Source organism: Eublepharis macularius, chromosome 17, assembly GCF_028583425.1.
Source record: "Eublepharis macularius isolate TG4126 chromosome 17, MPM_Emac_v1.0, whole genome shotgun sequence".
NCBI classification, from domain to species: Eukaryota; Metazoa; Chordata; class Lepidosauria; order Squamata; family Eublepharidae; genus Eublepharis; species Eublepharis macularius.
The window spans coordinates 2,289,146-2,316,434 of record NC_072806.1 but is presented as its reverse complement, the minus strand read 5'-3'; the positions used below and the strand labels follow the sequence as shown (position 1 = coordinate 2,316,434).

At 49.8% G+C, this 27,289-nt stretch overlaps 1 protein-coding gene across 2 annotated transcripts in view; it reads left to right on the top strand.

Annotated features, from left to right (window-relative positions):
* Positions 1-27,289, top strand: part of CAPZB (capping actin protein of muscle Z-line subunit beta) — a 58,783-nt gene that overhangs the window by 23,941 nt on the left and 7,553 nt on the right. For both annotated transcript variants that reach the window (XM_055001328.1, XM_055001329.1), the window contains exons 3-6: positions 12,880-13,001; positions 13,995-14,108; positions 25,653-25,794; positions 26,671-26,787. In XM_055001328.1, the coding sequence (XP_054857303.1) occupies positions 12,880-13,001; positions 13,995-14,108; positions 25,653-25,794; positions 26,671-26,787 (495 nt within the window). The remainder of the gene's footprint in view (positions 1-12,879; positions 13,002-13,994; positions 14,109-25,652; positions 25,795-26,670; positions 26,788-27,289) is intronic.

The window sequence follows — 27,289 nt, the reverse complement described above, 5'->3', positions numbered from 1 at the left end:
GGTGGGGACAGGAAGAAATCACAGTGAGCCCCCCTGTTTTGTCCCAGACGTGAGGCAGACGGGCACCCTGCTACATGGGTTATTGCAGGGCTTGACAAATCCCAGGCGCCACGGTGCCTAGAAATGTCATCACGGCACCTAGTCAGTCATCAGTCATTTATTCTAAGTGCCACTTAGTAATTCTCAATAGAAGTAAAAAGATGGTTTAGGTGAGAGATAGATACTAGCTTTTTGTTATGATGACAGTTAAGGTTATCCCATATTTATTTACAGTACAATGCTTTTGTTACAGTTTTTAAAAAATGACAAGAAACTGTGGGGAGTTCGGCTTCGTGGTAGCAGTCACAAAAAAGGCTGGATTGTTAAAATATAAAACTCTGAAGCTGAAAAATAAGCCTGGCTCCTAAAGCTGGAGAAAAGGCCAGGCTTGCTGGCCTCGCTGGAGCTGGAGCTGGTCCATGCTGGGTTGGCGGGTGAACTGCCCTGCCTGCTGCTCCGCTCTGGTTGCAGGCTCTGTTAACGTCAGCAGAGCGGGTTCCCGGGGCTGCCAGTGTTACAGTGCTCCGTTTGCCAGAAGGAGGTGAGCTGCTAGGACGGCAGAGAGAGAGAGAGAGAGAGAGAGAGAGAGAGAGAGAGAGGGCAGACGGGTGCCACCGTTAGCTTGGGTCAGCTGTTGATCTTCCCACTATATCGGTGACTTGGCTTGCCTGTACCCCAGTTTCTTTTAGGAAGGATTTTGGTGCTGCTGGCAAGAATAGGCACCTGCCGTGGACATGCACTGGCAAGAGCGCCTCTGTACTCAGTTCTGTGGAAGGCATCCGGGCCAGGATTGCCCCACCTCTTTTCCCAATTAGGCCCTCCCCAGACCTTGGAGCCAGCACCGAACAGGTTGAGCCAAACAATGTCAACCTTCGTTAAGCTGCTTAGCATTAAATTCCCCCCTCCCCGGTCCGTGCTGCTGCTGTCCGGTGAGGAGTTGAGCTTGGTGTGTGTCGTTTTGCTGACAGCAGGGGAGTGTGCCCCAACTTGAACATGACACAAAAGGGCCTGCTGGGCAGGCTAGTGGAGGCCCTTTCAGGGTCACTGCCCTTCATCTGCCCCAAACACTTCTTTAGTTCATTAGCAGAGTGGTGTGGCTCGCCCCCTCTCACCCACATCTGTTGTTGCTGCTTCAGGCTGCCGAGCTTGTAATTAGAGTTCATTAGCGCCCTTGTCAGTCACCGGCCTCCCCGAAGCCTTGGCTGAAAGAAGCGGGTGGTGGGTGCTGGTAATTCACCTTGGCATGAAATGCTCTGCTCAGAATTAATGACTGATTCTTGAGAATGGGCAGCTTGGAGCCTGTCAGTGTGTGGGAGAATTTTGGAAATTATGGTGCCGAGATGGGAGTACGGGAGTCTGAAGGCTGATGAGTTTAGGATAATTGACTAAATCAGAGCAGTTTTTGCACATGGAAAGCCTGTGTTACTGGAGCCTGGGTGTCAGTGGCCATGGGACTGCACAGCCCTTCCTTGCCTTCATGCCGTAGCCAGTTCCCAGCATCCTGTTGTCATGCTCGCACGTCACCCAGCACAGAACCTAGAATTGGGCTACATAGGCTGGTGCTAGCTGGCTGTAAACAACTTGACCCCACCCCTGCCTGATGTAATGGCTGCGAGTAGTTTATTGGGGTGGGGGAGTGTCCCACTTGTGGGACAAGTTTTTGCACGCATCACCAGACCGTGGTCCGTTCTCTGCCAAGTTTGGTGTAGTGGTTAAGAGCGTGGAACTCTAATGTGGAGAACCGAGTTTGATTCCCCACTCCTCCCCTTGAAGCCAGCTGGGTGACCTTGGGTCAGTCACAGCTTCTAGGAGCTCTCTCAGCCCGACCCACCTCACAGGGTGATTGTTTTTGTGGGGATAATAATGACATACTTTGTAAACCGCTCCAGGTGGGTGTTAAGTTAACATGACCCCCTCATTATGCTGCCTGTCATGGTTATGGGTGCTCGGGTAACATTTAATGGTCTTAGTGGGTGGGGCCAGGCCAGCTTGTCTTCTGGGCATGTAGGAGAACTTTCCATTCCTCCCTGTCTTGGAAGAGCTTCAGCGAGCGCGAGATGCTGGCCGGCACTGGTCGGATTCTAGCTGTGGGTTGCCGTGGCCTGCGCCTCCTGTCCACACTTACCGTGGTCATTCTGTGCCACTCTGAGCTCTTCAGAGAAAAAGGGGAGGGACAAAAATGTGACACAGCACAGCTTGATGCAGCCCCAAATAAACGTCTGGTGCTGTCTCCAGTTTATTTTAAATAACGTTCTGATCATTCTCTGGGCAAGGCATGCCCCTCTCGCCCTTTTAAGCCGTGTGTGTTAATTTGGTCGAAAGAGCCACTGGCAGACAAAGGTGGGGAGAGCATTTCCTTATGGAGCTCATGTCACGCAATTAATGTGAACATCCCTTCCCTCCCTGCCCCGAGGTGAACGTTAAAACAACTCTTGGTTGCTTGACAGTTGAAAACTGATCTGGTCTGAGTCATCACTCCGCAGCTTCGTCCCATGAAGACAGGTCTTGGAGACATGCCTGTTAGGTTTTTCAAAAAAGAAAAATTAGGGTCCCTTTAAACTTCCAACACACAAAGTGTGCAACTGCCCACCACAAACATCCTTTAGATGTGAAGGACCCGTATGGTCTAGCACTCCAACTCACCTGAGATTTTGCTCCTCTCGAATGCTGTAGGCTTTGCGGAATTGGAACTGTCCTCTCTCCCTCGAACTCCTAATCACTGTCGTCTGAAGCACAAGATTTTGGGGACAATAAAATGGACCCGGTCTGTCTGGAAGTTCTCCAGCACAAGCCTCATGAAAATGGACAGGAGCTGTGCCAAGAGCACGGGCGGTGCTGGTACTGGAGAACTTCTTGGTGGGCTGGGCCCAGAGAGTGTTTCGGTTTTGTCTTGAGCACAGTCTGCCAAGTCCGGTCAGTGGGCCTTCTCTGCTCTGCAAGCCTAGAGTTTAGCTGCGCCGTCTCTTTTGTTTTGTTTTTGTGTTTCACACCCCTACGAAGTCTCATCTTTTAAAGGAGGGGTCAGGAAGCTGAGATTCAAGGTGGGTCACACAGTGGCATTCAGTCCAATAAGGTGTCTGGAGTCGCTTCTCTCCGCTGTGATGCTCCCTTCACGGAGGGATCTCCGAGCGGAGGCTGCACCCAGGGGCCCGGATTCATCTGACACAAAATCCCCCACCCAAGTCAGTCTCCGTTCTGTGTCACAGGAAGTTGGATCCTGCAAACAGCACAAATCATGCAAATTTGTAGGCTTCCCCGTGCTTCTAGCTAGCAGTTGGCCGCTCTTTCCAAGCTGTCGCCCCAGAGGGCTGGGGGCGGGGTCTCACTGCCCTGGGACTTGCAGGTAGTGCGTTAAAAAACCCTTAAGGGGCTTACTAATCCGTGTTTTGTGCTCCTGTGTTGTGGCACATCAAAATGAATTTATTTACATTATTTATAGTCCGCCTTTCTCGCTGAGTCGAAGGTGGATTACGCAGCGTGAGTTTCAAAGACACTCAAATAAACAGTGTAATAGGGCAGATAAATGCAAATGTGCAGTGCTTTAAAACTAGCAGGAATCTAATACAGAATTGAAGAATTGCTAAGGAGAGCATCAGCAATTCTAAGACCGACAGATTAAACAACATATAAACTATCCAGTAGGATCATACTTACAGCAACAGACAGTACATAGTAGCAAAGTTTATGGCTCCTATCTTTTTACTTTTGCATCTCTTTGAGACCACTTCCTTACAGTACAGCCCTCCTATTTGAGTAAAAAAAGCCCTAAATAATTCAATTTTGCATCTTTTGTGGAAAGCCAGGAGAGTGGGAGCTTTCTTAACCTCTGCAGGTAGGCCATTTTATTGGGGGGAGGGGGACCACAGGGAATGCACATGTATAAGCAGCTGTTGATTTTGCCCATGTGCAAAGAGGCACCTGCAGAAGGCCCTGTTCAGATGAACGAAGCTGCTGTGGTGTAGGGAGAGAGGTGGCCCTGTAGAGATATGCAGGACCAAGGCCATGAGGAGGTTTGTATGTGATCGTTAGTACCTTGAATTGAGCCTGGTAGCTGATAGGCAGCCAGTGGAGGGACTGCAAAATGGGAGCGATATTCATGTGTCTCTTAGCTCCTGATAATAAATGAGCTGTGGCATTCTGCACCAACTGGAGATTCCGAGTTAACTTAGAGGGAGACCCACGTACGGTGCATTACAGTAGTCAAGTCTCGATGTTACCATGGCATAGATCCAGATGGCCAGGTTGGCCGTGTGGAGGTAGGGGGCCACCTTCCAGGTTAGACTGAGGTTGCAGAAAGTGTGTTTTGCAGCTGCCTTAACTTGTTTTTTCTAATCGCAGTGCTGGATCCAGTATAACCCCTGAGTTTTTAACTGAGTCTGCAAGGGTCAGACGAACTCCCATCGAAAGTGGGGAGTACAGTGTCCTTCAAAATCTCTGCCTTTATTACATGCCTTAATCAAATGCCCATTCTTGATTGAAACTAGTTATGTTGTAGGGGGTCTTAGACTCTGTGTGTGTGTGTGTGTGTGTGTGTGTGTGTGTGAGAGAGAGAGAGAGAGAGAGAGAGAGAGAGAGAGAGAGAGACTGATTTTGCTGTTTGCATTCCCAGTGTCTGGCGAGGAAGGGGGGGAAAGGAAAACATCGGCCATTGCTGGTGTGCCTGGTGAGTTTGTAACGGCCTTTCATTCTGTCCAGCTTAGTTCAGCACCTTGAGGAGGGGAGCAGCAGTGGCTGCTGACAGCTCTGTGGGTTCAAAAGGGCGGCCTTTATGAACTTGGCGTTCCTTCAGGAAGATGCGGAGTGCGTCGGGCACGGTGCAGTTCGCTGCGCTTAACGTTTCAAGCAGCCGCTGAGGCTCCACCTCGAGGATTGTTTGGCTGCAACAGGGGGACTTGGCACAATGAGCCAATTGCCCTCAGTGTGAGCCAGTTTTCCACTCAGCAAGCGTGGCTGTAAGCGGGAAGGTTTTCGGCTTGGGAAAGATTACCATTGAGGTGCTTGGCATTGACTGTAAGGCCTTTTCAAACTTGTGAAGGCAACTCCTGAGGGGACGTTTCAGCCCTAGGAGATCTTTAAGTGTCTTCATGAGACGTTTTCATCCTCCCAATATGCTCCTCCTTAATTTTCTCCTCTTTGGGCCTCGTGACAAGATCTTAATGAAGTACCTCTAAATCAATTAAAATCCGGGCAAGAGGAGTGTAGATTGTGATGCCCTTTTTGGGATGTCACAAAAGTGAATGCAGGGTGCATCTGGCTTATAAGCCTGGGTTATATCCTGATACCCCTATTGGTTGACCCCGGTCTTTATAGGAAATAGTCTTCTGGCCAGTGGCATCTTTGGCGGCCAGTGCCAAGCTTGGAGGTCAGGGGGAACCGCATGAGTACCAGGTAAGCGTGCTGAAGTATCTCGTGCCGAAAAGCTTCGTTGATTTTGTTTATTTATATTAGTCCATTTATATTCCGCCCTCCCTGTATCAGTAGGCTCAGGGCGAATTACAATTAACACAATAAATATAAAATACATGTACCTTTAAAAACCAATAAAACGCCTTTAAAAACACACACATCAAGCAATACAGCAGCAGATTTTTAAGAAAACATATAGCGGCAGATCTTTCCAGCAACCTCCACCCAACCACCTCCAGAAACATTTGGCAAAGGCTGGGTGGTAGAAACCCTTAGTAGGGGCACAACTATCTCTAGGTGGCCTGTGGGGAGGCCAAAGGCGTCAACCATATGCCTGGTGGAACAGCTCCGTCTTACAGGCCTGGCGGAAGGATAGCCAGTCTGGCCGGGCCCTGATCTCTTTAGACAGAGCGTTCCACCAGTTTGGAGCCAGGACCGAGTGTATACCCTTGTCCAAGATATTGGTTGCACAGTTTACACATACTGCATATTCCAGTGACTTTTTATTGATTGATTGGTTGATCTAGCCCTCCCTCCCCACAAACAGGCTCAGGGCAGGTTACAGTAAAATGCTCAATGAGCATTAAGGCATAAAAACCAAATGTACCACAGATACAACAAAAACAGATGGTGGGCCCCCTCCATTTCCCCAATCATGGTATAAAACAAAGCAGAACAGAAGGGGTGGAGTGGGGCCACAGTTAATAATAAGGAGGTGCTTTGCCCCCCTGGCGGGAGACCAGTAGGGAAGCTCCTAAAATGATCAAAGACTGGCCTCAGCCGTACGGCTGGTGGAACGTCTCTGTCTTACAGGCCCGCCGAAAGGATACAAGATCCTGGTGGGCCCGGGTGTCCTCCGACAGAGAGTTCCACCAGGTTGGGGCCAGGACTGAAAAGGCCCTGGCCCTGGTCGAGGCCAGCCGGGCCCCTGTGGGGCCAGGGACCACCAGTAGATTCTTATTTGCTGATCTTAATGCTCTCCGGGGTACATAAAGCTCTTCCATTTCAGAGGCTCATTAGAGAGTGACCTGAAGGCTCCCTTGCAAGATAGTATGTTAGAGAGAAAGGTTTGGCCTTAGCTTTCCTTGTTACGTTCTCTTTTTTCAAGTATTTTCTTGGAGAGGTGCTGAAATGTACCACCACTTTCCTGCAGTTAAAGAGATACAGTCCAAGAAAAGCTCTGCCTCTCGGTTCTCCTGCCTAGGGCACCTTCAATCGGATTGCAGGGTCCAAGCCAACTTCCATGTGAGTAAACTTCAAGACTGCACTTTTCAGAAATTGCCCAGTTCATTGGCGGAGTTTTGTGCTCATAGTGTGGATCCAGTCAAGCAAGACTTCTTTGGAGTGACAACCCCAGCGACTGGGAGCATGTGGGAGGGTGTTGACAGATGTTTGCTCACATCTGTGTTCTGTCACTCTGATTGGAACATGGACGGCTAGTTTTTGCAGCCCTGTGCATTTTAGGATTTCCAACCCATAATAAACAGCAGAGGGGGTCAAAGAGCTGTATCTCTTGCTCCCGGGGGCACTTCAGGAGTCTGAGTTTGGGGTCTAGCCTGCTGGAGGGTGGGGTTTTTAAGGTTGCCATGGAGGACTATCTGCTGATGTGCACTGCAAGACTGGAGGGCCTTGTATGTTCCTGGACTGCCTCATTTTGGGGGATTCCTGGACTTGATGCTCAAAGCAACGTCCGGTTTGCAGTGTGGGGGGTAGAGTGGAGTTGAATTGGAGAGCCTGGTGTATGGGGGTGGGGTGGGGGTCACCCAGTGTGTCCCAAGTGCTTGCGCTCTGGTTGCTCTGTCCGTCTCACTTCTCCCTAGCATTGAGGTTTCCAGGCAGCTCCAAGCACACCAGTGTATCCAGGCTACCTTTTGAAACCAAAGTGTTGCCCCTCGGTGCTAGCAGAGTGCTGCAGCAGGGGTCAATTCATACAAGGACAAGAACAGCCCATGTGGTGTTCCATCATTTCCACAACTTCCGTTGGGCCGACCTTGCTTTCTGCTGCAAGAGGAAACGATTTAAAGCCTGTCAGATGACTCAGTAGAATTGTAACAAAACTTTATTAGATGCGGGCCCAAAATGGCAGACGTCCAGTCTGGGCTAGGGGATGGGTGCCAGTGCGATTTGTTGTGATGGGGCTGCTGGCTCGCTTCCGTTGGCGAAGACCTTCAAGTGGTTTTCAGGCCTCAGTTGACAGGCTCTGATTTTTCACTTCCATGTGGTGACATCAGTCCTGTAAGAATTCAAATAAGAGCCAGAGCTTTTTAAAGCGTTGAAATGCAGCTAAAACATCAGATGGCCGTTCTGCCAGAAGTCTCCTTTTACCTTTTGTGGAACAGCCACGACATTACTTAAGATGCCATTCCACTGGGAACGTTTTGGCCTTCTACTGTCCCTGCAACCCCACGGGGGTCTTTTGTCCACTTGTTGCTGGGGGCCATTGGGGAAGCAAATCAGCGTCTTCTGCATGGAAACAATGCAGGGAAGAAATTCTTACTTCAGAGTTGTGTGTGTAAGGCTCTGCCCATTTGAGAGATCTGGTTTTGGTCTTCACAGTTCTGAGAGAAGAACACAGAACTTGATTTGCATTTCGGATAACCAGAATTTCTGTTGCATCGGTGGGCTGCAGTTGGAGAAGTGCGGGTGCTGCTGAGACATCTGCTGTGTCCAAAGAGATGCTTCCAAGAAGCCGACAAGCAGTGCCCTCCCCCGTTGGACGCCCCTAGCGCCTGCTGTGTTGAGGTGGACTTCCTCTTAGCATTGGGGGGGTTCCATACTGCTATCACAGCTGGAAGGCAGTGAGATAACACGCTGGCTCTATCCGCCTCTATTGATAGCAGCTATTAATTAACCACAATATTAGTCGCGAAGAGAACCTCTGTGTTTGGAGGCATTCATACTCGGAATGGAGACAAGCAACGGGCCTTTTGCCTTCCCAGAGTCCTACTTATGGGTTTCTCTGTTGCATCTGCTTTTGGAAGGACAGTTCTGGACTAGAGGGTCCCTTGGCTTGAGCCTGTAAGACTCTTTCGGCTAAACATTGGGAAGAACTTCTGGACAGTGAGAGCGGCCCCTCAGTGGAACAGGCTTCCTCGGGAGGTGGTGGGCTCTCCTCCTTTGGAGGTTTTTAAGCAGAGGCTAGATGGCCATCTGACAGCAATGCTGGTTCTGTGAACCTGGGCAGATCGTGAGAGGGAGGGCAGGAAGGGTGCTTAGTTCTCGTGGCCCCTTCTTACATGCTCGGGGTAATGCCAGTCACCACCTTGGAGTCAGGCCAATTCAGCCAATTCGGCTAGGGTTTTGCCATCTTCTGGGCATGGAGATGGGTCACTGGGTGTGTGAGGGGGAGGTAGTTGTGAATTTCCTGCATTGTGCAGGGGGTTGGACTAGATGACCCTAAAGATCCCTTCCAACCCTAAGATTCTCGGATTCCGTGATAACTATTTTTCCTCCCATGTATTAGTCTGATTGTCTTTTGAAGCCACCAGATTTGGTAGTGTTGGATGAAGTTCCAGCCCGGTGGCCGTAAATTTGCCTCTGTGCCAGCTTTCATGGTTGGCTGAGTGTGCAATTTTATATCCTTAGTCTTGTGATTCTTGTCCTTGTGTCTCCCATCAGAGTGTCGATTGACTCTGACATCGCCAGTTACATCTCTAACAATGATATCTTTATGCATTTGTCATTTTGAATGGTCCCTGTGGCGGTTTTGGTACAATAAACTTCAGCTCAGACAAGTGGCATTTATTTATATGCCAGTACAATGCCTTCCATCACAACGCTGTGTGCATGGCCTCTGCATTGGGAGAGGGTACAATATCTCTAAGATCCCCATCACAGAGGGATTGGTGAATCTGGTGGCTGCATTCAGACGTCACAGCAAACCATGATTTATGTAGCAACTGTCATTAGTCTACCAGATGTAAGTAAAACATCCCAGCTTGTACTCTCCACTCTTGCTGTTTCTTCCTCTTTTCACAGAGGTCAACTTCTCTTTACTGTAGTTTTTGTAGTCACGTGGCCAGAAGGGATGAACAGACTGCAGACTGTGAATATAGACATCACAACAAATCAGAATAACACAAATTGTGGCTAACAAACCAGCTCCAAACCCTACTTGGAAGTCCTAACTTTGGCATCCATCAACAAGCCCCAGTTTGGGCTATGTTCGGACAACCCAACTAACTGGGGTTTGAGCAAACCGCGGTCTATTGTTAATGGAGCCAGTGTCTAATGCAGAGGGCAGGTTTTGTTGTCAGTGCAGCTTTCCCCTGAGGAATGAATGGCAGCCATCCAGCTGTGTGTTTGGGCTCAGATGCTAATTTTACGGCTCCCTGCTGTTACAGCTGCTGAGAATCAGGGCAGTTCCTGACTCAGTTTCTTGTTCTTGATAGTTCAGTGGCAAAGAGTGATTGGTCGGGTTCTCAGTTCAGGTTTCTTATCTTTCCCGTGAGCTTAATAGTTGGCCATAGGCAAGTCACCTTCCTCTCGGAATTAGCCCCCACCGTCTTCCATAAGAGGATAATTCTGACCTGCAGCAGAGTCAAAGCAACATCTGGCCACCTGTCTGTGCAGATTAAGGCACTCCGGGATTCCCGTTGGATCTGGCCTGAAGTTCTGTCTGGACCAGCGTTCCGCGTTTTGACAGTGGCCAGAACGTCACTCTGGGAGGAAGGGCTGCATGCCGCCATGTTCTTGCCATTCTCCCTTAAGCACTTCCAGGTATTTTTACCGTGAGATGTTCATCTCGACAATGAATAGAAGAGTTACTAATTTCTGGTGTGATTGATTTCCCCAGGAATCCCAGAACAGAAATAAACTTTAGGTAGGAACACGGTTAACTTCTAAATAGCAGATCTCCTCCCCATCTCCGCTTAAAAAAAGATTCCTTCTCCAGACATAGAACAAGGTACTTCATTTTCAATCCACTTCTGAGGACTTTGAAAAAAACCGGAAACCCCCCCCCCCCTAATCATGATAGTTTTTAAAAACATTAAATGAGTTGTTGGTCAGCATCCTAACCTGCAAGCAGCACAGCAGGAAGGAACCGTTTGGCTAGCTGCTCCAAGAGGTGTCGGGTTTCTGCCAACGCACAGGTGACTGCTTGTCTTGCTGGTAGAAAGATGGTTTATTTTTAATTAAAACTTTGTCCCAGTACCTGGTTCACTAACTCCCGCCAGATTAGCATTTCAGAAGGACAACGGATTCCTTGTTCGACAAGATGGTGGCCTTGTTCTTTCAATTTGTCTTCCTCTTTGTGTGTGGCTGAGCTCCCTGCCCCTTCAAAATGTTACCACTCCTTTGCAACCCAGATTCAAATAGAAGGCTCATTCATAGCCTTTCTTAAGGAACAAAAGGTCTGATCTGTAAGTTTCTCTTGCGTTTAGGTTGGTCTTGGGTCTGGTGAATTGCCACCCTCACAAATGCTCACTCCATTGTGGGGCTTGAGAGCTTGTTCAGCTAAGGATATTTATCTACAGCCTGGACAGCTATGGGCGACTTAAGCCTTATTCTCTCTTTATTTATTTATTTGGGTACAAGCCAATAAGAATCTCTAACTGCAAATGAGAGCAAGCCCTTAAATATGAACCAGTGTCGGGTGGTGCTTGGAGAGTTTGGGGGCTAGGGCTGGGGAGGCCTGAGTTCAAATCCTCACTCGATGGGTGACCTTGGGCCTGTCATTGTGTCTCAGCTTGATCTGCCTCACAGGGATGGTTGCCCTGAGAATAGAATGGAGGAGGGGGAAACCGTGTTTTAATCTTACTGGAGGAAGGCGGAAGAGGGCGACAACATTGTGTGTGGTTAGGTGCTCTGGTAAAAAGGCTTCTCTTTGTTGGTTAATAATAATAAATAATGGCCATGCTACGGCTCCTTTAATGCTTTAATGCATCTGTTAAACTTGTGCCGTGAGGTTTCTGTGATACCCTCCCTTGCAAGAATGACACATTTATCAGGTAAATATGGCTTTAAAGAAGAGAGAGAATTTAACCAGCATGGTAATGTTTGGCAGGAAGCCTGGAAAGTATATTAAACTCCACCCAGAGCATGAGCTAGTGGAAAAAATTAAGTTGCCGTTCATGGGCAGCTTATTCTCTTTGCAGCTCTTGGATTTCCACTCCGTTATAAATATTTACCACTTTTCTACCCCCACCCCCCACCTTAGCAGTTACTTTACAGGCCTGTATTGGCAAGGAACCGAGATCGTGACTATATATGTCTTTAGCTTTGAGACCACACGAGTGGCCCTGGAATGAGATCTAAATTTGTTGGAGTGAGTGTGTGTGTGCTTTGTGCTTTAATAGTGAGGGAGGGAACAGTTGGTACGCTGTAGTGCAAAAAGTGTGTGCGTCCATGCAGTTCATGTGGAACCCAAAGCATTATTTATGTTGAATGAGATTTGAAAAAGACAACTGTGCTTGTGTTATAGATGTCTAGTCTAGTCCTTTGATGGAAGAAGGGGAGGCTGGTGTGCCCCTCCTCATAGCAGCCCACTTCTGGGAGAAGGGGTCTGTGGGAAAGTAGGGCGTTCTCCATAGGGTCCGAGGCAGGAATAAACAACCATCTACAGACGGCTAGCAATGAAGTCCACTGTAAGCATTCAGAAGTGTTAAATCAGCAGTTTGTCATCGCCGTTAAAACTGGCAAGTCTGTTAAATAAAGCAATAGAAAGAAAGCCAACATTAGTATATGGTCAATTACTTCAACTCCAGGAATTGAAGTGGGTCGAAAAGAGGACATTACCTAAAAATCTGAGAGCATAAATCTTTCCCGGATGCAAGGAGAATGAATCTGGCACTAAGCAAGCACTGGAGGCAGGGCTTCATAAGTGTGGGGGGCCACCGCTGAAAAGGCCCTGTTCTTGCGTGTTGCCCCCTTCACCTTCAAGAAGGGCAGGAGGCAGAAGAGGGTCTTGGCTGAGAGTCTTAGTTGTTGGGTCAGAGAAAATCGGTGCAGATGGCAAAAACGAAGATACAGATGCAAAGGTAGCAGTGAGCAGTTCTCTTTGGTGTTGGGCGTACTGGCAATTTTGCTTGCAGAATAGACATGCTACATGGTACACCTTTGCTGAACTATAAATGATGCATTTATGTTAAAGTAAATTTAGACTTGATAAAGTAGATGTTGCGCGTATTCCAGTATTTCCCAAAACTCCCATATCCACCCCACCCACCCCAGGTTTTACCATGCCTTCAGAATTTCTGGTAGATAACTACCTTTCTGCTGCCTACCCCACTCCTACCAAAATTTTCCTACCCTGCACTGGTTGGTAAAATGAGGAGGCAACTCACCGTCCCAGTCTACAGTGGGTCGCATTAAGGCTTGTGGGCTGCCCAGGTGAAGCACGATCTGTGCTTCCCCTTCGTTCAGGAGACAGACTTGGAAGCGTCACCAGCAGAGCCCTTTCATGCGCCTGTGTCTTGACTTCCGTCTTCTTAGGTCCCCAGCCTCTGTGAAGATCTCCTGTCTTCAGTTGACCAGCCGTTAAAAATAGCTCGTGACAAGGTAGTGGGGAAGGATTACCTGCTGTGCGACTACAACAGAGATGGAGACTCATACAGGTGAGTGGCGGCTGCTGCTCCCTCTGTGCAGAACCTCTTTGTAGATTGTGAGTTTCCCTAATCTTTCTAGCAGTCAGTTTGCACTTCTGGCTTTTGAGTGTTTGGTCCACTGACTTAGTTTGCAAATGAATTTGGGGAGGGGGTGCGCTTCGTTATGGGCTTATCTTTGATTGTATCTGGGAACTGTCTGCCTTTGGCAGTATTTAGGGAGCCAAAGCCAGACCCCCCCCCCCCCCCGCTTTTCCCCTGATATAAAAGTCCAAGGCCTCTTGACTTTCTCCGCAGGTTCTTATCCTTGCTTTTGATCACTTTCCTTAAATGGAATCCTTATGGGGAGAAGTCGGTGCCAGCAGCTCAGTTTGAAAACCTGTGAGCTTGAAAAAGAAACAGTTCTCTGGTGTAGGGAAGTTAGGAGACCAGCTCTCGGAACTCAAGCGGGCTTGTCCATCTGTCTTTCTTCAAAACAGCCTCCCATTTAAGCCCTTAAATGTGTTTTGAGTGCTTGTCTGCTATAAAAACAGTATTTGGGGGCAATGTTACGAATTTCTTGTGGATAAAATTACTGCTGCAGCTAGCATTCTGTCTCCCTTAAAAAAAATGGAGGGGAAGGGTATGTTCCGCTAGCCAGAAAAGCTTTAAGTTATGGGCCTGTTGCTCTGAAATTCCATTCCCTGTGCTCTGCAGAAGAGATCTGCTAACCGCAATTAAATCAAGCCCACCTTGTTAAAGAGCTGGGAGGGGGGCAGAGTGAACCTCGAACACTTGCTCAGCGGTTACCTGCTCCAGATTTGGGCATCTGTTGTTTAAAGCGGCAGGAAAAACAGTTTCGATGTACCTTGTGATGAGTTTTTCCCCCTAGTCCTCCTTCCCACATCCTGCTAATGACACAAGACCCTCTTGTAGCACACCACCTTCCTCATTAAAAACAACAGCACAACTTCCTGGCCGAAAGGTAATTCCTACTTGTTGCATTTCTTTCTGCCACCCCTGCAGATCACCGTGGAGTAACAAGTATGACCCCCCTCTGGAAGATGGAGCCATGCCGTCTGCTCGCCTGCGCAAACTGGAGATGGAAGCGAATAATGCCTTTGACCAGTACAGAGACTTGTATGTTGGCACATGCTCTCGACCACTGTCTCCGGGGGTTTTGTGTGTGGGGGGTGGAGGTGTAGGAGCCGGTTGTCTGTTTCTCCTTTGGCCGAGAGAAGCTCCATTAACTCCTTAATAGAATCATAGGGTTGGAAGGGGCCTCTAGGGTCATCTAGTCCAACCCTCTGCTCAATGCAGGACATTCACAACGACCTCCCCCTGCCCACACACATCCAGTGACCCTTACCCAGAAGATGGCAAAACACCGTCAGGATCCCTGGCCAAACTGGTCCCGAGGGGGTGATCGGCCTTACCCGTGGGTGTGTAAGAAAGGGCCACGAGAACTAAGCACTGATGTAACCCGTCTTGCCCACCCTCTCACGATCTGCCCGGGTTCACAGAATCAGCATTGCTGTCAGAGGGCCATCTAGCTTAGAGTCCAAGGTGTTACTGGGCCCAGTTGGAACTCCTCACTTTTATCAACCCCCTTTTTTATTTTTGCAGCTTGTTTTTGGTAGAAGGATGTGGCTATTTTTTTTTCTGTCAAAGGAATTGGCTTTTGATCTTCCTAGTGTAGCACTCAGGGCTCCCCCGTTATGGAATTGCAGATGGACTTAACTAAAATTTAAACCAGCCTTAAGCTACAGGAAGCAACCTGCTGCCACAGGTTTGGAATGTCTTAGAATAACAAGCGTTTACTCTACAGCAATCCACGGTCAAAGGCGATTTCCTCAGGTTTCATCTTCCAGTTTGGCAGCCCAGATTTAAAGTGGAGGCTTTGTTGGGGCGGGGGGATTGGGGTGTTCAGAAGGCTTTTTTCCACACACATCTTCCACTTACCCCGTCCTCCGGCAAGAGGCACCGTGCATGGACGTGAACGATTCTCAGAGTGGTAAAGGTGGTTGTGGGGGCCAGTGGGGTTGACAGAACTCCACCTTCCAGGCAGTGGGGAGAGCCATGCTGGTGTGCAGCTATCTTATGGAATCTGCTCCCACAGGGTAAAGTGATGGGCAGTGGGTGGTGTGGCATTTGAAGGATTCATGGGGGTTAAGGGGGTCAGTTAGCCATAGGGGCGAAATGGAAGCTCCGCCTTCAGAAGACAGGATAGCGGAGTGTCCTCACCTTAGAGAATCAGATGCAGGGGACATAACGGGGGGGGGGGGGCTGCCCCCTTCCTCTCTTGCTTCTAGGCAGCATCTGGCTGGCTGATGTTGGGGCTGTCTGGACCTTTGGTCTGATCTGACAGCATTCCTCTCAGGGACAAAGTCTGTCAGTGGCTGTAGCCCAGGATGACAAACTGATGGGAGATTCTTGCCTTCGTGCCGTACTGGTGTTCCTCTCTGAACATATTTGGCAGGCCACTGTTGGTAACAGGATACCAGGATGCATAGATCTTAATAACAATAACAATAACAATAACAACAATAACAACGACAGCAGCAACAACAACAATAACAGCAGCAACAACAATGTACATGCTTTTGGACATATTTTAGTGGCCACTCAGAGCAGTTAACAAAGTCAGTGTTATTATCTCCACAATACAGTTGGGGATCTGGGGCCGAGCAGAGTGACCTACCCAAGGCCAGCTGCAGTGCTCATAGCTGTAGTGTGATTTGAACCAGCAGAGTGCTGATACACAGCCCAGCCGCTTAACCACTATGCTACAGCAGCTCTCTTAGAATAGTAACTGCACTTATATACCGTTCCTCTAGACAGATCAGTGCCCCACTCAGAACAGTGAGCAAACTCAGTGTTGTTATTATCCCCACAATACAGTTGGGGAGCCGGGCTGAGAGGAGTTGTTTGCCCAAGGCCACCTGCTGAGCTCACGGCAGGAGTGGGATTTGAACAAGCAGAGTGCTGGCTCACAACCCAACCACTTGACCACTCTGCTACAGCAACTCTTTAGTCTGATCTGCCAAAGCAACTTGGAGTTATGAGAAACTCCTGTGAAAAAGGAGTTTGAACGGCTTGACTTGCCACAGCCTGCTTGGTGGCAGTTGTATTGATCAGGCACGTGGTAAACCCTTGGATTCAGAAATGCTCAGAAATACCCTGGTTTGGTGGAGGCTTTGCCTGTCAGGGCAGAGTCTGACCCCCCCCCCATTCCTTTACGGTAGAGATGCTGCCCAACGCCTCTTCTTCTAAAACATGAGGATCTTTATGCAGCCAGATGAACATTTGGATTGTAACAGACACTGAAGGCGCAACAAGTAAATGTTCCCGTTGTCCTGCCTTGTCTTTCTAATGCACGTGCCACTTGCACAGTCTTTAAATAAATGATAAAATGCAAATGACTGCATGAAACTCACCGAGTGTAGGTGTACAGCAGGAAACATAGAGCTGGAAGACCCAACCCCCCTGGACAGTGCAGGAAATCCACAGTTTCCCAGTGTCCAGAGGAAGGCAAAAATCCTCTAGGATCTCAAGCCAATCTTGCCTGGAGGAAAATTCCTTCCTGACCCCAAAGTGGCATTAGACATTACCCTGGGCGTACAAGGAAGGGCCACGAGAGCCTAGCCCTGGCTCACATGACGTTCATGTGACAGGAAGGAGGCGCAACCTCACTGGCGTTGTGGCTGAGGGCCGAGCAGTGGGTTGACAGCAGGTAACACAAGCCAGGCACCAGGAAGTGTAATGTAGTGCCCAGCAGTCCAAGGGAGTTTTAGCCTCGCTGTCCAGCTGCTAGGGTTGCCAGCTTGAGGTTGGGAAATTCCTGGAGATTTGGCAGTGGGGCCCGGGGAGGGATGCGATGCCATAGAATCTGCCCTCCAGAGCAGCCGTTTTCTCTTGGGAGACTCATCTCTGTAGTCCGGAGGCCTGTTATGAGCCTGGCCCCACTTGGGAGGTGCTGCTCCTGTCAGTGGGCGTGCCAAGAGAGGTGCTGTGTGCACGCTGGCTAGCAGCAGATCCTTCTGGGGGGAAATAATGGTGGAGGGTCCCTACGGAAGGGTCACTGCTCAGCACTCTGGCCATCCTCCTCGTAATCGCCCTGGTCTTCGGGGATAGGGCACGGGGTGGGGAGAAGGGAGGTGAGCGTCGGGTCCCACACGACTCCACGAACCTCAGGAGGGGCCCGAGACGGAGTGGGAGAGCAGGGACATTTCCGGGGCAGCTTTGCAGCTCCCCTTTATGAGTCTCCTCTTGTGGTGGCTTAATTCTGAGCAGCGAGTCGTTTGGGCCGCAGCTGCTTTACTGCGGACAGAGCCTGTGGGACCCGGAGTGGCCATCCTCGCAGGGTTCGTCCTGCGGTTTCACAGAGCAGGTGCTGTGTGTGTGCGTGTGTGTGTGTGTTCAGCCGCCCAGCAACAGGGATATCTAAACATCCTGCAGTTTAGAGGATGTGTTGCAAGTGGCGCTTGGAAAAGCATCCCCAAAATAGTTTTGTGCTGTTCTGTTTATGCCAGAGGGGTAACAGGCATGTTACTAAGAGCAACCACAAATGAAAAATTTAAAACGCACAAGCAGAACGTGTGTTCTGGAGGTCAGGAGAGGGGAGCAGCATGCGAACGGGAACTCCAGAGGGCCAGATTTTTTTGTTTCCCTAAGCTGTTAATCTTGTGGGTTCCGTGGCAGGGCTTGTAGGTTGGCTTGGTGCGTAGTTTGAAAGGTGCTTTTTTCTTTTTTAGGTGTGTGGGTGCTTCATATTTTTAATGGTCTTTCATGCAGCATGTTGCTCCAGCTATTCTCTGATGCACTGTTGGAGCGTTGATGACTAGTTGGGAACATCTTGTCACAGCAGCAGTTCTACACGCTGGTTGTGACAGTCACTTGAACTAAGCTGTGAGCTTTTGGTGGCGTGCAGAGTTGGCATTCGGATAGCTTTTCACATATGCACACGTGGCTTTGGGAAGGCTTCCTCAACACCTTGAATAAAAGCTTTTCCCGTTTCAGCGATGCTGCGCAACTGCCCCATCACAGTTCACTTGGAATGGTGTGGGGTTGTGAGCTCTGTACATGCCCAGAAACCCATCTTGCATTGAGACTGGTGGCCATCACCTCACCTCTGAATTGGGCTGCCCAAAAGTCCTACGGCCATAGAAGCAAGACAGAGATTCCCTCTCCATTGGCCATGGTGGGAGAAGCCACGCGGTGGTGTTTTTGGCCAAGTGGCTTCCAGTAGCTGATCCCCCCCCCCCACACACACACAGTTACATCCCCGGGTATTTGTGAACTCAGTTCAGGCCCTCCCAACCTGCTTTTATCCCGTGAGCTGTTGTCAGTGGCAGTCGTCCGTGGAGCCAAAAGCCATTTTGCGGCGTTGTCTGTCGACAGGGGCTTTGGTCCGTCTTCTTTTTTGTCTTCTTGACATTCCGCTTTTAATCTTGCTTTGGCACTTTCTCCTTTAACCTTCGTCAGTCGTCGTTTCAAGCCTTCACTGCCAGTAATGTGTGGTGTCCTCTCCATATCTTAAATTGCTCATGTGCCTTCTACCAATTTAAAGTGGGGGGGGCTCTAAATACAGAACTCCTGTGCACTTCTAAAATTGCTTGCTGTTAGTCTTTTTTTGGCTGGGCGCTCTGAATTTAAAACAGCTGCGTCGTTTGCAATAAGGTTATCCATGAAAACAGGAGCTGGGAGGAACTGTTGAAGGGGGGGGGGGGCGCTGCCACTTCTCCATATCCGCAGCTACGCTTGTGGCTTCTCCTCTTTTCTCCCTGCCGTTTGCAGTGCCTTTGGGAGCTGTTCCCTCCAGAGGCTCTGAGCCCTTTTCTTATCAGTGCCCCCAGCCGTATCTGGATGTAAATCCGGTGCCCCCAAACCTGAGTCTTTGGGGGGACGCTTTGAAGTTGCTTTTATTGCTCTTAGCTCATGGCTCTCCTCTTTCTCTGCCCCCCCTTCTTTGGATACGATAACTTGCTGCAGCTTTTGTGGTAAGGGGCCCCACAAATGGAATCCAGATGCAGTGTCCTGCATCCCAGTGCTGAAAGAAAACAGGGTTAACATACCTGTAACTTATGTTCATCGAGTTCTTCTGTGCTGACACACATGCGCAGTCCCATGTGTGGAGGCACAGAAGAACGAAGATGAACATGGGTTCTCTTGTCTTGTTTTCCCCTCTCGGCCCAGTCTTTCTGGCAGGTCTCCATGCATTAAGGTGCAACTCCCACTTTGCCTCCTGTGGGGTTGTTGTTGTTCTCCTCTAGATTTGAGGGCTGTGCAAAAGACTCTCCATGCACATCACTCCCCCCGGCCCCTTAAATGGAATTTGCATTGAGACTGCAGATGATACTTCAGATACAGAGTTCAAAGCTGTTGTCCGCCTTAGACTTACGTTGCATTTCATTAAGATGCCAGGTTTGGGGTGGCTTAGTTTGTCCATCTATCCCATTTTATCTTGCTCTTCCTCCGAGCAGCTCAGGGCAGAAGACATGGCTCTTCCACATTTCATTTTATCCTTTTGGCACGGTAGGGCAGGTTAGCCTGAGAGAGACGGAGTGTGCCGCAGGCCCAGGTTCCCCCAGAGAGCTGCTTGGCTCAGTAGATATTTAATGTCCGGTTTCCCCCAGTCTGACCACATTGTCTCTTACCTTCTCTGGGAAGGTATTGAAGACACGTGCCTTAGGGAAGCGCATCTCATGCTTCTTCAGTTCAGATGCTCTCTAGGTCCCTCGTCGTCGTCACTTCTGAAGTGCATTCACCGCACGTTCTGTTTCAACCTGGCCACCTCAAAGAGGTGCTTGGAAAATCTATCAATGGCTGAAAGAAGGAGCTCAGAGACGCAGTTTCCCGTTACGTAGCTGTCGGTCAACTTTGGGGTAGTACTGGAGGTTGGAGGGGGAGGTGTTGGTGCTTCTGTAGCATCTGAATCCTGAGTCTACCCTTTGTCTCCCCCCTCCCCCCCCAGCTGACTGCCCCTCCTTCCCTCCTTACGGTCAGAGCTGCCCAGCTGCTGACCAGATGTGCTCTTGGAGTGTACCTGGCATGGAGGATGTGCATACCTAACTCGATTGGTATGTTTGCTTGAGGGATTCTTGCACCTGTGTGCATGCTGGAAGGGATGTGTCTGGCACCTGTGCAGAACCCACAGGCACTCTTTCGGGACAGGCTCTGGTGAGAAACAGTTGGACCAGTGCCCCTCCTTTCCTTCCAAGCATTTGCCATCTTTAGCATTTCGCACAGCCCCGCTCAGGGCTCTGGGCATGTGTGTTGCAGTTTCTTTGGAAAAGGACACGTGACATGGGGTGCAGAATGCAGATTTCTTGTAATCCGGGGCTGTTCCCTTACAGCTGCAAAGAGAGAGGTGGATGCTTTGGGGGCAGGGGAGGCGGGGAGTGAGAAAAAGTCACGGGAGGCGGAGCCAGTAGTGGTTAGTGGCCACGCTAGCTAAACAGCACGTCCGAATACTTGTTGCCTGGGGCAGCGAGCTTTGGCTTCAGTGCTCTGCATGTAGGTCTTCCGAGGGCAATCTGGTTGACCCACTTGCTGGTTCTGCCGGGAAGGGCTGGTCTTGCATTCTTGCAAGTGAAGTGTTTAAGAATAAGCCCTGTGGTCTGTCTTGTGCAAAATAAGAGATACCTTCTGCATATCTGCTTTACTTGTCACAGGATTTCATTGGGTGCAGATTTGGCATTTCTTTTTTAAAAACACAAGTGCACCCTTACAAGTCTGGTCACACTTCATGGCTAGGAGGTTGGTATTTTCCAGCTGTTCCTCTCAAAGTGGCAAACCGAGGTCGACTCGCCATGGGCTAGGCTGAGCTGTGTCTGGACCAGGTTTTTGAGACTGGGAGAAAAAAAAACCCGGAGAGTCTTCCAGCTCTGGCTTTATCTTAACTTTGACTTGCGGAGCGACTCGACTGTTTTTCCTTGCTCTCTGCCTCTTCTCCCTCCTCCCCTGCCGTCCCACATATTATGGCCTCAGCTATGGCTAACGTTAAACTGGCTTGAAATAGCATGTTAGTATTTAAAACAATATTAATGCTAGATTTGATTCATTAAAGGTACAAAGGCGCTCTCGAGTGTTTCCATGTGTGAGCTTGTTAGTTCTGGCGGGAAGGTTCCTCTGATGGCTTTATGTGGTTTCAGACAACATTTTAGCACGTTCTTAAAAAATACGCCCGCAAAAGCCTTTATGTAAAATCTCATAAACGTGAAGCACATAAAAATTAGAGCTTTTTTCACCCGTTTCATGTCATTAGGATCAAAGTACAGAAGGTAAGAATAATTTAAAAAATAAAGCCCTGGCCGTGGCCCCTGCTCCTAATTAATGTCTCATGCTCCAAGCGAGCTGGTAAAATGTGTAATTGGAGTTCTGTGGGAGGAGGGGGAAGATACTTTACCCTGTTTCCCAAACATCTGACAGCGGAGATTTTTTTCTCTCAAAGAAGCCCCACTGGCTGTGTTTATGAACCTCTCTGCAACCACGAAACACTTGCAGATTAAGAGACAAACCAAGAGCAGGGATTCATGCAGAGATGCAATGAGTACCTTAGTTGTGCTCTGTGTTTGTATACTATCTGTCTCAGGAGTTCGTTGACTGATCCAACCACATCCGTTATCGAGAGACAGTGGAATTTCTCACTTCCCTTCAGAGTCCAGTTGGAAGGAAGTGAGACCATAACAGTGACTCGTACAGAGATGCTGTCGGTACATCTGGCTGCAGGAGCTTTTCACTCTTCCTTGAAGTGTGCTGTCTGTCTCTGTCTGTGAACTATCCCTGCTTTAAATGCCAGTTTTGCCATGAGGCGGTCTTGGGCTGCCTTCCTGTTCTTCAGTATCCCATCTCCTCATATTGAAGGTGGGGGATGTGACTTGATCATGGTTAGAGCCACAGGCAACTTCAGCCTGCCTGTAAGCCTAGAGACAAAGGGTACCTTCTCCAGCTCAGGGTCTCTGAGGCTAGTGGCTGAAGGTAGACGTCAATGCAGCACAAGTAGAAAGTCGTGCTCTTTGGAACAGGTGAGGGCAGAAGGCCACACTGCCAGTCTTCATATGGGTCAATCCAAGTCTCATGCGCTTTCCAGTTGGGGGGGGGGGAGGAGGTTGGTAATGTTGCTGTGTGCACCTTAAGAGAGCGACGAGGACTGAGCCTCCACAGCTGTATCGGATGGGTTCAACTCAAACCCTGGGCTCTTTAGCAGCAGCGAACAGAAGATGCTGAGAGATCTCTGTCTTTTGGTGCTACACCTCTGAAGATGCCAGCCACAGCTGCTGGCGAAACGTCAGGAGCTACAATGCCAAGACCACTGCTATACAGCCCGGAAAACCCACAACAACCAGCGGACAGAAGAGTTCAGAAGTGACTTTGATCAATGCAATTTTAGCCTAGCTCAAATAAGAGGGTTTTATTAGATACAGACAAACCGAGTTCTTTTGTTTGCCTACAGGGATGGGTGGGAAGTTAAACCATACCAGAGACTGACGGCTGGGGGCAGGCGCTTGTGTCCCAGAGCGAGTTCAGCCGTTCAGACCGTTCTCTTCAGTGAGCTTCCAGCTCTCTCCAGAGACATCACTCTGCAGAGATCATCACGTGGGATCTGGGCACAGTGAAAGCTCGTCCCCCGGGGAATCTGGTGGGTTTTTAAGGTGCTGTTGGCCCCAAATCCTGCGCAGCTACCCAAAGCCATCTTATAGGGCTGAAGAAAAGCTTTCGCTTCCGTACGGCTCAGGTCGTGCACTCTTTCCCCCCACATGGTTGGCATCCGAAGCCTGCCAGCCTGCTCCAGTGAGGGTTGTAGCCTGCACAGCCCCGCACAGCCCCGAGTCCCATGTGCCGCCTGCTGGACCGTTGGTCTCCATGCAAGCCTGAATGCCACTGAAGCTCTGGGTGCCACACCCTGCCGTCCTAGGGGCCGGCGAGTGGGCAGCAGCTGGAGACGGGGCTTTTTTGTCAATTGGCTGAACTGTGGAGCCGCCTCTTGGAGGAAGTTTGGAAAGATTCCTTCTCCCAGCCGGCATTTGGTTGAGTTTTGGTTCTGCTGGCCGTTCTTTAGTTTTGAGAAACACATTGTGTGCTTGCTGTTATGTTTATGGATTGCTTACAGCTTTTAGGAAAGCGTTGACAAAAATCTAAATGCTTTTAGAGAGTATTTTGTTCGCTTAGTGCTGCACTCTTTGACCATGAGAGCCGTAGAGTGGCGTTGATAAAGCAAGAGCTTGAACTCCTTTCCCTCTTCCTTTCCCAAGAGGGCTTGGGCTTGGGCTTGGGCTGGCGGTGGTGCGCGCGCTCTGTCCCTGCCGCTCCAGGGCTATGGATCTTGAAATGGCCACGGAGCCTGGGCCCTGCTCTTCCTTGCTCTCGGTACAGCATGGATTAGAATTTGCTTATTGGAAGGGACCTGCTGAAGCCTCTCCACCCTGTCTGAAGTTTTAAAGATCCAGGGCAGCAAAAGGACTGCCTGAGTGCTAAGCCATGGTCACGGTTGAATCGGCAGGCACCCAGGGAATCCCTGGGCCTGGGATTATTTGCCCAGGTCTAAACTTGGAGCCCAGTGGGTATTTCTGAGACAGCTGTCAAGGCATTCCACTGCAGCCCCCCCCCCGCCCCCACCAAGGGAAGGTGACGGATTCACTGCTCTGTTCATCTCAGGCCTTTCTTTATTTAAGAGGCTCTTCAGCTTGCAGAGGATAAATTCCAGCAGCCGTTTTACCCTCGTCCCGTTAATGATCACAGACTGGTGCAAATTAAGTTTCACAAGGGCCCCAGCATGTGCCAGACTGCAGACGTGCTTTGCCTTCTGCAAGCCAGACTCGCCACAGCATCTTACACCAGCACTTACTGGGTAATGTGTGTGTGTGGGGGGGGGGGGAGATTGTGTATGTGGTGTAAACTAGGTCAGCAGAAGAGCAGGTGTGGGAGCTCTGTCTGCTAAGCAGGCTTTACAAAAAGTACGTTTCGCAGCCACTGGGGAAACCACGTTTGCAGTTGGAGCTTGCACTCCGGTGCACGTTAACGCTGCAGCAGGCTGCCAGGTGGAGGAACATTTAAGCCTAGGCATGGGACTCCGTTTCTGCAAACGTTAGGCTTTCGGCTAGGCTGTGATCTGCCATAAATCAAAATATCCCGGTCTTCGCAAAAGGAAGACTGCTGAACCAGCCGTGTGCCTCTGTTTCCTTTAGCCTTAATTAGGCCACCTCTCTGTAAACGAGGAAAAAGAATGAATCTGCCAGCCTCCCCCTGTAGCCACAGCGAGGGAAAGGGGAGCTTTGGAGGAACCCAGCTATAAAACACAGTTTTAAGTTTCAGCCGGATTTCTAGCGTGCTCTTTTAACAGCTTGTTGCCATTAATTGGAGTCAGTGGAGCTGTGCAACTTTCGATGTGGAATTCCATAGTTGGCGTGGAGGGAATTTCTTGGGCTGCGTTTTTTCAGATGTGCTGTGGGGCTGCTGCAGCTTTGTTCTCCTCTGCATTTTTAGAAGAGGTTTGCCCTCTTTCCTCCTGGTGCCAGGCAGTGTGGGCATCGTTCCCTGGCTTCGGCTGTTTCCGTTCCCTTCCCCACTGAAGATACAGCAAACGTGTATGAAGCAGCCTTATACCCAGCTCAGATTGGCATTGTCTCTTGTGACTGGCAGCGAATCTCCAGGGTCTCAGGCAGGGAAAGATACTTGCAAATTCCTGAGATTCTTTTAACTCACAGGATTAAACCCGGGACATTCCGGATGCAAAGCTGATGCGACACCACCCCTCAGGAGAACAGAGCAAAGTTCCAGGTGCAGGTCTCTAAAATAGCCAAGCGCTACCTTGTGCCCGTTGCTGAAATAGCTTAATTCTGCACCCTCACCGTCCCTCCAAAGCTGCATTCTACAACCTGTATACATGAGGCAGAATGTATTTTGAAAATGTGCGTTCTGCTTCCCTGCAGAATTATGAGAAGTGGCTTATGGTTGAAGCACAGCCACAAAACATCAAAAGTGTCAATATAAAGCAATCAAGGCAGCAGATAAGCTCGTATAACAGACCAATAGAACATTAAAGGGTGTGTCTAAAACCGCCCGTACTCTGCTTTCCCCCAAACGTGGTCAAGGGCAAGCAGCACGAATGCCCACAGTTAACAGAGGGTGAGTGATCAGTCCCCGAACCAAATCGGTTCATCGGAAGCTGGACTACAAAAGTTCAGGCAAACAGGACTCTGGTGGCCTTGGAAGGGTGTTAAACTGCCGAGCAACCCCCCTGGGGGCATAACTGGGGCACAGCTATAGAAGTACCCCTTTCTCCTGACCCCAGGAGGCAGGACTCTGCCCAGAGATGGGCCACTCTGATCAGTGCACCTGTGGGAGGAGAGTCCTTCGCCTGCCCGGGCCTCAGGCCGTTCAGGAGTAGAATGCTCACCCCCCCCTCCCTCACACCTGCTCACTTCTGTTTCCGCAGGCAGCTGTTACACCTGAAGACGTGTCTTTGGGCCCCAAAAGAGCACAAGTGTTTTTGCTGTTCTAAAAGGAAAAGGAGTTTCTGGGAAAGGGACTTTGCCGCTCAGCGCAGCGTTGTGTGTTCCTGCAGCCACAGTTTTGTGCTGGTCTGCTTGAGGGGTGGGGGCTGCTCTGGGGAAACCCTTGTCGGGGTGAGCATCTGTCCTGCTCTTCTCCTGTTAAGACTGCGTTTTCTTTTTTCGGCCTCAGGTATTTTGAAGGAGGTGTTTCCTCTGTCTACCTCTGGGATCTGGATCACGGATTTGCAGGCGTGATTCTAATTAAGAAAGCTGGCGATGGATCAAAGAAGATTAAGGGGTGCTGGGATTCCATCCACGTGGTGGAAGTTCAGGTACTGCCTGGCCTCTGGGGGGGGGGCGGCGGTTCCTGAGCAGGGAGGGGAACCCCCCAACTCCTGGTTGAATTCCGGGCTGCTAATGAGCACAGGTGCTCAGGCGAACAATGCAGTATTGTGTTGGGCCTGTAAACTCTTTCTCCCTCCTTCCCCTTTCCCCCCCATGCAACTACCTCCTGTTAATTTTGGAAAGCTCCCTGGAGCAGTTTGGATAAAGATAAGTCAGAGCAGTAACCCAAAAGTTCCCTGAAGGCCTGAAAATTACGGTCTTTGCTGGCGGGTGTCCGAGCCGGCTTTTTTATAACTTGCAGCCCGCAGATCCATTTGCCTAATTAGATGGTTAAAACAAGGCTGTAGATATTGGCGGGGGGGCTTTGGCTGTGCATCTGACGTGCGTCCTTCATGGGTGCTGTGCCCAGCCCAGGTGGGGCACAGAAGTCCTTTTCCAACAAGCAGGCTGTGGAGCCCTAGGAATCTGAAATACCTCGCCTTCCCCACCATCGAGTGGTGGCTGACAACACATGTAGGTGTGTGAAGCCCACTGCCCAGACATGTTAAAATACTGCATATACAAAAACGACAAGCGAGCGCAGCCCTAACTCCACCTCTGCTCAGCCGCAGTTGTGCTCGCTCACTGTCTCGCCCGTCACATAGGGCAGCTGTGTGAATAAAATGGAGGGCGAGAGAGGCATTATGCAGCACTGAGCTCCTGTGAAGGAGGGCGGGATGCTGAATAGGATTGATTGGGACGGGTGGCAGAAGAGATTCTGGCTTGTTTGAAAGACCCATTGGCCCTTTCCCCCGCCCCCTTGCAGCCCCTGTGCTGGGAGCCATCCTTCGAGAGCTGCCCAGCTAATCTTCCTGTTTTTTCAGGAAAAGTCCAGCGGTCGTACTGCCCATTACAAGCTGACCTCCACAGTCATGCTGTGGCTGCAGACGAACAAAACTGGCTCCGGCACAATGAACCTCGGAGGTAGCCTCACCAGACAGGTAAGGGGAAGGCTGCGTTGCTGGGGGTGGGGCGTGCCGTCTGCGTAGCTTTCTGATTGCATGTGGACCTTGTCGCAGAACTCAGAAGCCCCCAGCCCCGTTTCTTCTCTGGCTTCTGGTCTTTGTGGCTGAGCGGGAAGGTTGCACCGTACTGACCAGAGGAGCATGCCTGGGGCTGAGCCAGAGCGGTTGGAGCTCTGCAAGAGGAGGGTGTCAGGGGCTCTCCTGCCCGCCTCTTAACTGAGCTTCCACTATTCCAGAGGAAAGATTGGTCTTTTCTCTCGCTTTCAGCAATTAGTTCAAGACCTGTCAAGCTCTTTGAACAATCTGCTTATCAGTACGTTTATTTATAAAGGATTCTTTATTGCTTTGCCGCTTCTCATCAAAGTACACGGACACCTCCTAGAGTTTTATTTCCTTTTAGTGAAAATACACCCTAGTTTTTAATGAAGCAAGTAGTTAAAAAAAATATGGTTATTAATATAAATCTTACAAAAATAGA